The sequence below is a fragment of the Hypanus sabinus genome, chromosome 9, assembly GCF_030144855.1.
Source record: "Hypanus sabinus isolate sHypSab1 chromosome 9, sHypSab1.hap1, whole genome shotgun sequence".
NCBI classification, from domain to species: Eukaryota; Metazoa; Chordata; class Chondrichthyes; order Myliobatiformes; family Dasyatidae; genus Hypanus; species Hypanus sabinus.
Window position 1 is genome coordinate 42,090,021 of NC_082714.1, and position 15,403 is coordinate 42,105,423.

Here is a 15,403-nt window from a genome sequence, read left to right on the forward strand (position 1 = left end):
GTATATTCATTGCATGTAAAATATATCGGCATGCGATGACGTCACATCCGGTTTCGCCGCGTCTTGTGGGAAAATACCGGTTTGAAATTAGCGCGAGGGTGGGGGCTTACCACGAGGCTCACCTGAGCAGAAGTTGTTTTGCAGGCATGAGAAATCACAGTGAGAGCAACGCTGTAAGTTAATAGATAATCGATATATTGAACTAAGATGTTAATGCCGATCCTGTTAGAAGTAACGACGGTAGATAATGTTTATGCTTTCGTTAGTTAAAGAGTCGCGGATAGTTTGCATGGAAGTGTATTTAAAGTAGTCAATGGAGCAGGTAAACTCTCCCTGTATACTGCACCTTAGTGTAATGTAGTTATAGTCACCTTTGCAAGTATTTACACTTGAAATGTGATATTAAGGAAGGAACAAATACTGTATCAATCTTGTATTGTTTTATCAACAGTTTTCACCATATGTTAATGTGAAGAGTGAACAGTAAATGGTTAATCTTACTGCGATCTGGTTCTTATTAACTGGTTTATCTCGACGTTAAATTCGGCGTTCGTGACACGCGAAGGAGAACGTTACAGTGAAAAAGCGGCATTATCAGGTGTTTCAAGTGCTGCAATGTCAGCTCGATCCAGCATCAAGTCGACGCCGCCCAGTGACAAGGGCAGTAAACCGACATCAAGTAAGTCCACCCAGGCAAGAGCCAAGGCAGAAGCCGCCAAGGTGCGACTGCGTTACGCCAGACAAGAAGCAGTTTTGAAAATGAAACTGGCCACCAGAGAAGCCGAAATCCAGAAAGAAAAGGCTGCCAGAGAAGCCGAAATCCAGAAAGAACAGGCCATCAGAGAAGCCGAAATCCAGAAAGAAAAGGCTGCCAGAGAAGCCGAAAGGGCCGCCAGAGAAGCCGAAACCCAGTTGGAAATGGCAAAAATATCGACAGAGTTGCAAGTGCTGCAGCTAGAAAGAGAAGAAGAAGCTGCCATGGCGGAAGCAAAGTACATAGAAGAAGCTGAAGGGTCGCGTGATCTGACCGAAGTAAGATCTACTTTAGAAAGGACCAGACTGGAACGCACAAGCGACTATGTACAATATCAAATAGACAGGCAGGCTCGTCTCCCCTCTCCATACGTATTCGATAACTTCCCCAGCTACGAGGAACCTCAGAGAGTCACGATTGCATCACATCCATACGAGGAAGGAAATTTACCCTCGCGGCTCCGTGATGAAGTCAAGAATGGAAGAACCGACAACGCTCCTTTACCCCCACAACAGGACGGCGGGGAGGGAGAGGTTCACTCCAGGACAACAATCGTCAGCTCGAACTGTACAGAAGTTTGCGGTCAAACTCAGTCAAGCCGTTCTTGTTCCGAGATCTGCCTCACTGAGGTGTACCCTAAAGAAGCACAACAAGACATTACCAAGCGTAAAGTAACCGACGAGACGCTAGGTCAGTCAGTTTTCGTTCAAACCGAGCACGGAAACAAACTTGCACAATCAGCTCAAGATACCATTTCTTTAAAAACCAAAGACACCAAGGTCTTCAGAGATGAAGCAAATAATGGGGTTGCCCCATTGCCTTTCAGAGAACCACGCCAGCGCTCACCAGATAACAAAGAGCAGGCAGTCAAACGGTTCACGTCCTTACGGAAAACCCGGAAAAGGAAACCTGAGATGCAGCAACGCACCCGATTGGCCCACGAGGTACTGTGCATCCTAATGGCAGAGGTCACAGCCATTATAAACGCACAATCATTCCTACCTGTGTCTTCTGACCCAGAAAACCCCTTTATACTTTCGCCATCAACGCTCCTTACGCAGAAGGCAGGAGCACCTCCTCCACCAGGAGACTTTTCAGACAAGGATTTGTACACAAAGCAATGGAGACAAGTCCAGGCTCTGGCAAATCAGTTCTGGCCTCGCTGGAGACAAAAATATCTACCTTTGTTGCAACAGAGACAAAAGTGGACAGAACCCCACAGGAATCTTCAAGTTGGAGACTTAGTCCTGCTCAGGGACAAGCAAATCGCCCGCAACAGCTGGCCAACGGCCAGAATCACTGCTACATTCCCTAGCGAGGATGGACATGTCAGGAAGATTGAATTGAAGACTACCGACCAAGGCTATGTGAAAATTTACCAAAGGCCAGTTACAGAAGTTATTCTACTTCTACCCAATGACTGATTAAGAGACTAAGTTTGTACTCTGCTCATTGTGACCTTACGAAGGTCAAGCGGGGAGTGTGCTGTCTTTACGACAGTTATTTAGTTTATAATATTTTCGCTTAGTAATTCATTCAATAGTATTTTCTAGTTAGAATTAGAAGTGTTTAAAGTATATTCATTGCATGTAAAATATATCGGCATGCGATGACGTCACATCTGGTTTCGCCGCGTCTTGTGGGAAAATACCGGTTTGAAATTAGCGCGAGGGTGGGGGCTTACCACGAGGCTCACCTGAGCAGAAGTTGTTTTGCAGGCATGAGAAATCACAGTGAGAGCAACGCTGTAAGTTAATAGATAATCGATATATTGAACTAAGATGTTAATGCCGATCCTGTTAGAAGTAACGACGGTAGATAATGTTTATGCTTTCGTTAGTTAAAGAGTCGCGGATAGTTTGCATGGAAGTGTATTTAAAGTAGTCAATGGAGCAGGTAAACTCTCCCTGTATACTGCACCTTAGTGTAATGTAGTTATAGTCACCTTTGCAAGTATTTACACTTGAAATGTGATATTAAGGAAGGAACAAATACTGTATCAATCTTGTATTGTTTTATCAACAGTTTTCACCATATGTTAATGTGAAGAGGGAACAGTAAATGGTTAATCTTACTGCGATCTGGTTCTTATTAACTGGTTTATCTCGACGTTAAATTCGGCGTTCGTGACACGCGAAGGAGAACGTTACAGGCCCTCTACTCTTCATCAGGATTGTCTTCTTATCTCAGTCCTACAATGTTTACTACCTACGCTACTGAATATTTACAGGATTTTCTATTTTTATTATATAGAAATAAAACATGGATTTTATTAGTAAATACATAGTTACAATATCTTTTAAGACTAATGCCCTTCCCTTGGACAACATCAGTGGTGTGGAGAGGGGAGACTTGCAGCTTGGGCAACTGCCGGTCTTCAATAAAAAAAATCCTTGCCCAGGCTTGCACTCTGGAAACTTTCCAAGGTGCAAATCCATGGTCTATCGAGACTAACGGAGGCCTACACACATCTTTTAAGAATCAGTGACATTTTAAAGTCACATATTTAAGAAGGAGGTCCCAAAGAACATTAAAAAGAATTACTGCTAGTCATCCTGGGATGTTTGAATATATCCATATGGAGATTTGTGCTTCCTAATATGCTGTGGATTTTTTAACCTTTGCATTCATGTGTCTTTTATACCTGATAGATTCTGTGGCCGGAAGTTAGCCTGAATGATAGACACAGTGAAGGATTCCACAGCAGCTTCTAGTCAGATAACCTTATATACAACTCTGGGACTCTGTCACCGGGGTGGTGGTGGGAGGGGGTGGGAATCAACTGAGGGGTGGATAGGTCTAAGAAATACAAACCTAGCAGGGAGAAAAGAGAACCAATCAGAAAAATATTTCTTAATCTACAAGTAGTACTATAAAACTATTTCACCTGGGAAAATTGTCTAGCCACTATTCACCAGTGACCAAATTCTCCCACTACATGGTTGATTCTGCACACAATCCTCTCTCTAATTGATTCCATTTATCACTTACTAGCCTCTATCTCTCCCTTGGTATTACTAAAACAAGGGAAACGTTCCTGTTCACTTCCAGTCCTAATGGAGAGTTTTGATCTGAAACATTGCCATGTACGTTTTGCCTTCACAGATGCTGCTTGATCTGCAGAGCTCTTTCAGCACTGTTCTTTTTTGCTTAGACTCCAGCACATTCTGTCTCTTTTGCCTTCATGTTAAATTACAGGTTGCTTATTAAGATACTTTATTTATCAAATTGCTTACTAAATTGTTTGCCCATGTCTTATCTTGCATTCTTTAAACCCAGAGTGGGTGGATTGGATCATAGTCCAAATTTTTTGAATGGTGACTTCAAACTTACTACATCTTACCCATTTGAGGGCTAATATTCAGCCCAAGGAGTATGTTGTGTTAAGACATTTGAAATGTCAAAAGAGGGATAAAATAACTGAACAAATAAAATGTTTCTCTCATTCTCTCCTCTCTCTTTTCTCCAGTCTTCACCTGTCCCCTCTACCGTTACTTCTTCAGTCTCCCCTCTTTTTCTTGTCCTTTCTATTCTGGCATCCATCTGCCTCTCCTCTTCGTTAACACACTTTACCCTTTCCCCTCTCTAGACAAGCTCCTCTTTCTTTCTGCCCCACTTCTTCCTGCATTCCCTGCGCCTTCGCCCTCTCTATCCATCCTACTCCTTATGTCCAACTTCCCATTATTCTGCATATTTCAAAAATATTGTTTCTGTATCAAATCTGCAATTCAGAATTCTTCTATAATCATGCAAGTAATCACAATTAATTTTATTGGTCTCTCAATAAATTATGTAATATTCTCCGTATCTTCATATTATAAGACCTAGCTATAATATGAAGAAGATGTAGATATCACAGCATTCTATGTTGTAGCATTATAATAGTCATTATGAACATAGCAACTGATAAAATATATACTTTCCGATTGGTGTGAGTTCTGTGTTTTCCATCAAATATTTTATCTCATGATTTTTTCAATATTGTTATATTTGTCTTTGATGTTGAATTTACTTAAACTTAAAATATCCTTTGAGTATGTTGGTTTCAGGAAGAGTTTACAGATTAAGTTGGCAAAAGTTACAATATTTGATTATGAGAGTACCTTAAAGAAATAATTTATGGAAGAGCCAACAGGCACATGGATTATCGATAAGTAGCAAGTACATTAGATACAAAATGTTTTAAATGTTTCTATTTATCAATAATTAAGCAAATTAAACATACCACAATCCCCAATTCTGAAACTGTTTGATAGACTTCTCACATATTCTTCTCTCCCCCAAGAAACTACATTGATGAAATTATTTGGAGCATCTCGTATTGTGAAAGTGAAAGTGTATCTTTCTGTTCCAATGTCTAAAAAAAAAACCAAAAAAAAGTCAAATTGTATTTCTTTGTGGTTTAAGATAAATATTTGTAATATAGGTAGTCCCTGAGTTAAAACGTCCTACTTACGGACAACTCATACTTACGAACTGAGGCAGAACGCCCTCTGCCATTTTAAGTCAGATCACGACGCCGTCTGCCATTTTAAGTCAGATCGTTACGCTGTCCGCCATTTTAAGTCGTTGCCGTTGACATTGTGCTGAGTGTTTAACTTTGTATTTGGCTTAAATTTTTCTTAGTAAGATTCACGCTGACCCAGCCCTCCCCCCCCAACCCCGTTCCGGTCGGCTGGTGGCGTAGTGAGATCAGCGCTGGGCTCCAGAACAGAGGTATCTGAGTTCGATCCAGTGACAGACCGCTCCTGTGCTGGGTTGATGTTGATCCAGTGACTCCCGTACCATCCATGCTGGGTTGATGTCGAGCTTGTAACTCGACCTCGTAAAAAGAAACAGTGGCACCTCCAGTTTAAATTCCCACGTGGAATATTGTGGATGATTCCCACTTGTCCCATTTAGCCTGTCTCAGTGCAGTGGTCCTAAGGACTGTTACGCCTGTGCCCCCCCCCCCCCCCACTCCTTTTTGAGAATCGCAAGATCGCTACTAAGTCAGGGCAGGAGACCCAGGAAATGAGAGAGAGACATTTGGAATGTCCTGGCCTTCAGTGATACAAAGCCACGGAAAAGGTCATTGTCTCTTGGAGACGGAATTGTGTATTGAGTACTGTGCTTCGTGGAAGCCCTCAGGCAACGTGGGCTGGTTGGGGGATGGCATCATTCCACCCTGATTGACATCTGAGACCCCGTGAGTGGGGATAAAAGAGGGTCTGGGGAACCGCCCTTTTAGACGCACCTGAAGAAACTCTAGAACTCCTACAACAGCGTAACAGCGAAAGCCGGTAGAAAAGCCCATGTGCGTCCTTTTCCATTTGCCTCGGAATTGGTGGGTCTTGCCATGGAAGAATGGCTTTAGCTAACACAAAGGGGAAATCAGCCCCCACCGACTCTCGAAGGATTGACATCACAAAAGGAATGGGCAAGTTTAAACTCTCTCTCTTGACTCCAACCAAAGGCTGCAGCCTGCAGTTTGAATGAACTTGAGTGACTTTTATACTTCCATTGGACAATACATTATCCCCTAGACAACGATAGAGCTATTCCTTATTGATTATTATTATACCCGCGCTTTTAGATTTAGTATTGACGATGTATATTATCTGTATGTTTGCATTGATATTATTTTTGTGTATTTCATCAATAAATACTGTTAAAAATAGTACCATCAGACTTCAACTGACCTCTCTATCTTTGCTGGTAAGTGACGCAGTTACGGGGTTCGTAACAGGACCCAACAGACCTTGGGAGCCGGCGGAGCTTGGGACCCGTTGCCCGCAGTATTTCTGTTCCTTTGACGGCAAGCAATCGCGATTGAAAATAAAGTGGAAATAATAAAGCGTTTGGAAAGAGGTGAAATGCCATCGGTCATTGGAAAAGCAATAGGCTACAGTCGGTCAACGATCAGAAGAATTTTAAAGGATAACGGATAAAGTGAGAATAACGGAGCATGTGAAAGGCCCTGCCCCAATGAAAGCTACAATTATTACTAAGCAACGCAGTGGTTTAATTATTAAAATACATATGTTTCTTAAGTGTTTTATATGCATAGAAAGGTAAACTATATACCACATACTGAGCCAAATGTTTGACTAACTGACGCAAAATAATACGGGATGTACCTGTTCCGATTTACGTACAAATCCGACTTAAAGACGGACTCAGGAACGGAACTTGCATGTAACCCAGGGACTGCCTGTACTACAAGTTATCAATAAAAAACAATGTATTTCTAAGGCATAAAACTTCAAAAGTTCAATGTCATGTCAGGCTTGGAATTCAGTGAAATGAGGACTGAGTGGAATGAAGCTGAGATCCTGGTTGAGAGCCCATCATTCAGTTCAGAGAGGGATCATTCAAAATGTAAATTATGCTTGAATTCAGTTGTTGAAGTTTGACATCTGAGAAGATGAAATAAAGTCTTTTGTTAAAACACCAAATGTGGTAAAACATACGTGTGTGTGTGTGTGTGTGTGTGTGTGTGTGTGTGTGTGTGTGTGTGAGTGAGAGAGAGGGGGAGGGGGGAAGAGAGGGGGAGGGGGAGAGGGAGAGGGAGAGAGAATGTGTGTACGGATTCATGGCATTACATATATCTCAGAAAACACCAACAATGACCATTTGAGAAACATTAAATATCCTGACGGTACTTATAAACATGCATAAGATGATAGCAGTGCTCTTTCAACACACACAAAATGCTGAAGGAACTCAGCAAATCTAGTAGCATCTATTGTGTACCTTACTCAAGATGTCCAGTATCTGCAGAATCTCTTGTGTTTTTGCAGTGCTCCTTTCATAAATTATTACAATGTCATTCTGGATCGGGGGTCCTGATCTAAATGGTCCTGCATGCCTAGCTTTGCTGGCATGTTATACACATGGAGAATTCCAGAATACCCAAATATAATTGCTTTATGGAGAGCTATCACAAGGAAGAAGAGAACCTTGTAAGAGGTTAAAGGGGTGTGTAAAAGCCAGCTTGAGCATGCTGACATTGCACCTAAGCAGCTCGAGCGAGTGCTCTGATGGCGTGCCCTGGTCAATGAGCCTCCAACAACTTGAAGAATAATCGCTGTGCAGATCTGGTTGCTGCTCAAAAAAGGAGAAAAATGGCCATATCAGTTGCTGCAACAGTGGCTGGACAGTTTATCTGCCCTCACTGTCAAAGCTCATGCCTTTCCGGAATCAGACTGTACAGCCACGTCAGAAAGCACAACTGATGAGATGCACAGGCAAACATTGTTGGAAACAACAGACAATCAACACTGAATTATCTTAATATCCAGTGTTTGAATGGAAATACCATGAAATTGTTTTTAACAAAATAAGATACAATACAAACTATTTCATAAGAACACAACTAGTAATATAAATACTCAACTCTTTCGGTCAGGAAATCCTTTTGCATCAATTTTTCCAATCACTACTCCAGCTACACTCTGAAATACACAAAACAAACCAGAATGAACCAAGAATCTGATACCAACAAAATAACTAGTAGCAGGAATATTAGGTTTACTGGCACAAATGTACAATTTGCCATCTGCATATATTTGGCCATTTCAATGCCATACCATAAATGGATGACTGATCATACCATTTGATTCAAATTTTACTCTAATTCCTGAATGGATGGAAGCTAAACAACATCAAGGCCATTCTCTAATTTCCTCTGTTTTTCTTTGCTAGCCATCCCACTATGCATTTTTCTCCCTACCTCTTTCAATCATCCCCACTGCCTAACTTCCTCTCCAATTTTCATGTAATTTTATATTGGTTAACTTTAATAGTTGGTACATCTAAACCCCTGGTCAATGCAGTTGTCTAAATTTAGTATTGATTCTCTTCAAAGAAAGAAAATACAGCATTCTCTGTATTCCCATTTAGAAATAACCTTTAACAAATGAAAGTTGATGCCAGCAGACTTAATGAAGAGACACAGTACATTTTCCCCTGACTAACCATGTGAAGTAACAACATCCCATAATCTAACTTTAATCAGTTAAGATGAAAGGCCTTGATCCAAAATGGCAACTATTCATTTCCCTCCATAGGCGCTGAATTCTTCCAGCATCTTGTTTGTTGCTCTAGGTTCCAGCTTCTGCAGTCTCTTGTGTCTCATCTTTATAATCTTTTTGGTCATGTATCATACTCCACAAATAACTGTCTCAGACTTCATGGTGTAAAAGTGCACCATGAAAATGCTTTCATTGTTGCAAAATTAGTGTCATAATCTCAAAAACATTGTGGATAAATTTCACTTTGGGAACTTGTAAATTATGTGGATCCAACAACCATCCTGTCTAATTTTCTGTTTCAGTTAAATCAATGTGCCTTTTTGTCCACTAGAAATTCCTGCATCTGTTTAGGATAGTATTTTGTTAATCTGCTCTGGTGTAATTATGCTGCCTTCCAGTAGAAATAAGTAGGAAAGCCAGATTCAAAATAGTGTAAACAGAGGACTGCAACATTCAAAAATCTCCATACCTAATTTCCCTAAAAAAAACAGAGATGATAGATTCCTTTTTGCAGTACGCCAAGACTGTAGCTCATGTTTCTCTTCATGTTGACACTAAAGTACAAATGCTTATCGAGACATTCTATATGGATAACGGAAGGTTAGGGAAACCAGGTGACATTACAGACTGAAAATGTTGCAATTTGGAGCAAAACCCAACTGCTGGATGAACTGAGTCAGGCATCATCCTTGAGGGCAATTGGATGGTGGACATTCAGGTCAAGACCCTATACTGGATATCTGTCTGTCCCTACAGATGCTGCATAACACACTGAAATCCTCCAGTAGTTTGTGTTTTCCTAAGGAAAGACAGTCAGACAATATAAAATCATGGAGAAAGTTATATTTCATTTCTTCCATTATTAAATGATCAGCCCTAGACGTCTAAGCCATAAGTGAAAGCAATTTAAAGCAATGAAGTTCTATAACTCACTCAGTACTGGAAGAAGATTTAAACAAAAATAAATTTTGATTATTTTATAAAGGGGATAACAAAATATTAATATTTGCATAAGAAACAAATCATTTCAAGCAAGTGTTTAATATTTGGCTTCTAAATAATTTTCTGAATAAAATAGACTTTTGAAATTGGACAATACTGTTGTATAATTATCACCTACAGGGCGTGCTGAATTTGGATGAAGATCAGAGATGGGCACCAAGCTCTGGCCAAAGGATCCAAAAGCCATTGTCTTCTTTGTCTGAAATTTAAAAATAAAGGAACTCAGATTTTATGTAATTTTAGAATACTCATAAGTCATGCAAAATTGCTTGTGGGATCACAAAGGTTAAAAGGATGCTGCAGATTCCTTTCACCCATTGCACAAATAAAAATTTGCGCACCCTAACCCAAAGAAACACATCTGTTTTCCAGCTAATGTATCTAATTGGAAACAGAAAATACTCTGCACATTTGAAGGATGTTGAGTGTCACTACTAAAGCAGCAGTTGGCATTGGGCTTGCCTGACAATACCTCACCTAAAGGTTGTAAATGCCATACACATTATATCAACATGCCCAGAGAGTGACCTAGCTGTCACTATACAGTAACTGATATCACTCTATTAAATACAATTGCTCACAGCAGCACAGTGCAATTGTTAAATAATCTGACTGATGCCATAGCTGTCAAGCTATTTTTCAATGATTGATTATTGCCTTTGCTGTGAAGTTGATCTTTATCTCGTGATCCTACTCCCCTGTTTAGTCTGCTCTTCGACTACTTCTCATTGCAACTTGTGAGAGGCAGACTCTAAAGAGATGCCAAGAAAAATTAGCAAAGTTGGAGGGTGAAATGAAACATCTGCTCTGCTTTGATCATTGTCTGGATACTTTTATGGGTAGAATTGAAAACAACAAAAATAGGTCAAAAACCATTAGTCAGAAGTGATTGATCACACCAAGTTATTGTAAACTGTCTGAAAAGCTGTGCTATACTGCTGTGATTTCATTAGTTATTCCCCAGTAAGCATCTTGAAATAATGGTGGCTTAAAATGAATCACATTTAATGTTGCATGAAGGATGTCTCATTACTAAATGAGTTTGGACTTAACTGTCTTGTAACATTAGTTGTGCACTCTCTTGATCTACTGTATGTCAACTTGAACAATACACTTTGATGTCCAGTATTTTCAGCTGCACTAAGTACAACCACTGTTGAAGCTAAATGGTGGGCTAACTGCTCAAGATCTCAACTACTGGTTACATCTACAGAGGAAAACAAACAAGGGAAAGCAAGTTTCTGCAAAATCAACTGTTAGTCATGGGTACTTCAGTAAGCAACATCATTTTAAGACATTTAACATACCTACAGTATAGATACACAAAATCGACAGACCCCAGATGGCAGACTTAGGATGTGAGTGCAGTACACCTTTAAGAAAAGTCCTTAGATCCCTCACTCCCGACTACTCTGCTGGCAAATATACAACCTCTGGAAAAGAAAAATTAAAGGCCTCAGAGCAAGATTGCAGTACCAAATGGACATCAGGGACTGCTGTGTACTTTGCTTCATGGAAAGATGGCTCACCCGTCATTTTGGACACAGTGCTACAGCCTGAGGGTTTCAACATCCACCGCAAAAACAGAACCCAAGTCATTTAAAGGTAGAAGAGGCAGAGTATGCTTTATGATTAATTCATGGTGGTAGTTCTGTCTCAATCCTGCTCACATGACCTGGAGCATATAGTGCTCAAACATCATTAATTTTATCTACCAACAGTTTTCTACTATTCGTGATAGTAGGGGATTCCATAGTGAGAGGTACAGAAAGCGGTTTCTGTAGCAACAGGTGGGATTTATGGACAGTGTCAGGATCCAGGATCCAGGATGTCATGGACCGACTGCAGGGCATCCTCAAGGGTGAGGGTGAACAGCCAGAAGTGGTAGTGCATGTCAGCACAAATGATGTCGGGAAGAGGAAAGAAATTCTGTAGCGTGACTTCAGAGAACACAGAAGAAGGCTGAAAAGCAGGGTCTCCAGGCTGGTTACCTCCAGTTTGCTTCCAGTTCCTCGTGCTAGTGAGGGCAGAAACAGGGAGATGTGGGATCTCAATGTATGGCTGAGGAGCTGGTGCAGTAAGCAGGGTTTTAGATTCTTAGACCACTGGGATCTGTTTTGGGATAAGGATGAATTGTACAAAGGAGATGGGTTGCACCTTAACAGGTGAGGGACCAGCATTCTGGCAGGCAGGTTTGCCACTGCTACATGGGTGTGTTTAAACTAGTAAGTGGGGGGGGGGGGGCGGGGGAAGGAGATGAACTGGAAATATAGGGATGGCGTTAAAGGGAAAGAGAGAATAAGTTAAGAAAGACAACAGAATTAAAGGGACAGAAAGTTCAGGAAGGGATCGAAGAGTATGGCCAAGTGCAATAGGGATCAATGTGAGAAGCGAGGGGAGTAATGGATTAAAAGTATTATTTATGAATGCACGAAGTATAAGAAATAAAGTGGATGAGCTTGAGGTTCAGTTGGAAATTGGCAAGTATGATGTTGTAGGAATAACAGACATGGCTGCAAGAGGAACAGGGCTGGGAAATGAATATTCAAGATTACATCCTATCGAAAGGACAGACAGGTGGGCAGAGGGGGTGGGGTGGCTCTGCTGGTGAGGAATGAAATTCAGTCCCTTGCAAGGGGTGACATAGAATCAGGAGATGTAAAGTCAGTGTGGATAGAACTGTGAAATATAAAGGGCAAAAAGACCCTAATGGGAGTTATCTACAGGCCCCCAAATAGTAGCCTGGATATAGGGTGCAAGCTGAATCAAGAACTAAAATTAGCATGGGGGATTTCAACAGGCAGGTAGACTGGTAGAATCAGGTTGGTACTGGACCCCAAGAACGGGAGTTTGTGGAGTGCCTTCGAGATGGATTCTTAGAGCAGCTTGTACTGGAGCCTACCAGGAAGAAGGCAATTCTGGATCTAGTGCTGTGTAATGAACCGGATTTGATAAGGGAACTCGAGGTAAAGGAGCCATTAGGAGGTAGTGACCATAATATGATAAGTTTTAATCTACAATTTGAGAGGGAGAAGGGAAAATCGGAAGTGTCAGTATTACAGTTCAACAAGGGGGTCTATGGAGCCATGAGGGAGGAACTAGCCAAAGTTGACTGGAAGGATACCCTGGCAGGGATGACAGTAGAACAACAATGGCAGGTATTTCTGGGAATAATACAGAAGGTGCAGGATCAGTTCATTCCAAAGTGGAAGAAAGATTCTAAGGGGAGTAGGGGGTGACCGTGGCTGATAAGGGAAGTCAAGGACAGTATAAAAATAAAAGAGAAGTATAACATAGCAAAGATGAGCAGGAAGCCAGAGGATTGGGAAACTTTTAAAGAGCAACAGAAGATAACTAAAAAGGCAAAACGGGGAGAAAAGATGAGGTATGAAGGTAAGCTAGACAAGAATATAAAGGAAGATAGTAAAAGCTTCTTTAGGTATGTGAAGAGGAAAAAATTAGTTAAGACCAAAGCTGGGCCCTTGAAGGCAGAAACAGGTGAATTTATTATAGGGAAGAAGGAAATGGCAAACGAGTTGAACAGGTACTTTGGATCTGTCTTCACTAGGGAAGACACAGACAATCTCCCAGATGTAATAGTGTCCAGAGGACCTAGGGTAACGGAGGAACTGAAGGAAATTCACATTAGGCAGAAAATGGTGTTGGGTAGACTGATGGGACGGAAGGCTGATAAATCTCCGGGGCCTGATGGTCTGCATCCCAGGGAACTTAAGGAGGTGGCTCTAGAAATCGTGGACACATTGGTAATCATTTTCCAATGTTCCATAGATTCAGGATCAGTTCCTGAGGATTGGAGGCTAGCTAATGTTATCCCACTTTTAAGAAAGGAGGGAGAAATAAAACAGGGAATTATAGATCGGTTAGTCTGACTTCAGTGGTGAGGAAGATGCTGGAGTCAATTATAAAAGATGAAATAGCAGCTCATTTGGATAGCAGTAACAGGATCAGTCCAAGTCAGCATGGATTTACGAAGGGGAAATCATGCTTGACTAATCTTCTGGAATTTTTTGAGGATGTAACTATGAAAATGGACAAGGGAGAGCCAGTTGATGTAGTGTACCTGGACTTTCAGAAAGCCTTTGATAAGGTCCCACATAGGAGATTAGTTGGCAAAATTAGAGCACATGATATTGAGGGGAGGGTACTAACATGGGTAGAAAATTGGTTGGCAGACAGGAAACAAAGAGTAGGGATTAACGGGTCCTTTTCAGAATGGCAGGCAGCTGACTAGTGGGGTACCGCAAGGCTCAGTGCTGGGACCGCAGCTATTTACAATATACATTAATGATTTAAATGATGGGATTAAAAGTAACATTAGCAAATTTGCAGATGACACAAAGCTGGATGGCAGTGTGAAATATAAGGAGGATGTTAGGAGAATACAGGGTGACTTGGACAGGTTGGGTGAGTGGGCAGATGCATGGCAGATGCAGTTTAATGTGGATAAATGTGAGGTTATTCACTTTGGTGGCAAGAACAGGAAGGCAAATTACTATCTGAATGGTGTCAAGTTAGGAAAACGGGAAGTACAACAATATCTAGGTGTCCTTGTTCATCAGTCACTGTAAGCATGCAGGTACAGCAGACAGTGAAGAAAGCTAATGGCATGTTGGCCTTCATAACAAGAGGACAATAGACAATAGGTGCAGAAGTAGACCATTCGGCCCTTCGAGCCATCTTGAGATCATGGCTGATCAACTACTATCAATACCCGGTTCCTGTCTTGACCCCATATTCCTTGATTCCCCTATCTAGCTCCTTCTTAAATTGAGTATAGGAGCAGAGGTCCTTCTGCAGTTGTATAGGGCCCTGGTGAGTCCACACCTGGAGAACTGTGTTCAGCTTTGGTCTCCAAATTTGAGGAAGGACATTCTTGCTATAGAGGGAGTACAGCATAGGTTCACGAGGTTGATTCTTGGGATGACGGGACTGTCACAAGATTGGAGCAACTGGGCTTGTATACACTGGAATTTAAAAGGATGAGAGAGGATCTGATTGAAACATATAAGATTATTAAGGGATTGGACACGCTAGAGGCAGGAAACATGTTCCCGATGTTGGGAGAGTCCAGAACCAGAGGCCACAGTTAAAGAATAAGGGGTAGGCCATTTAGAACAGAGTTCAGGGAAAACTTTTTCATCCAGAGAGTTATGGATCTATGGAATGTTCTGCCTTAGAAGGCCGTGGAGGCCAATTCTCTGGAATGTTTTCAAGAAAGAGTTAGATAGAGCTATTAAAGATAGCAGAGTCAAGGGATACAGGGAGAAGGCAGGAACTGGATACTGATTGTGGATGATCAGCCATGATACATTGAATGGCGGTGCTGGCTTGAAGGGCCGAATGGCCTACTCCTGCACCTATTGTCTACTGTCATCCTGGCATCAGTGTACATTCCACCTCAAACCAACAAGAGGCAGCCACTGGACGAGCAGAGCACCATGATCAGCAGTCATGAAACAGCACACCCTGATGCCTTCCCAATCAATGCAGAGAATTTCAACCAGGCCAGCTTGAAGAAGTCTTTGAACATCTACTACCAACGTATCACCTGTGAAACCTGAGGAGCCAACACACTTGACAACTGTTATCCTACCAACAAAAACACTTACTG

General features: G+C 41.5%; 1 protein-coding gene across 1 annotated transcript in view; it reads right to left on the minus strand.

Moving 5' to 3' along the window:
* meiob (meiosis specific with OB-fold) overlaps positions 1 to 15,403 on the minus strand; it is a 68,253-nt gene that overhangs the window by 41,439 nt on the left and 11,411 nt on the right. Inside the window, exons 2-4 of the mRNA XM_059979549.1 lie at positions 9,890 to 9,970; positions 8,133 to 8,190; positions 4,980 to 5,111 (exon numbers count right to left, since the gene is read on the minus strand). Of these exons, the coding sequence (XP_059835532.1) occupies positions 4,980 to 5,111; positions 8,133 to 8,190; positions 9,890 to 9,958 (259 nt within the window). The 5' untranslated portion in view covers positions 9,959 to 9,970. The remainder of the gene's footprint in view (positions 1 to 4,979; positions 5,112 to 8,132; positions 8,191 to 9,889; positions 9,971 to 15,403) is intronic.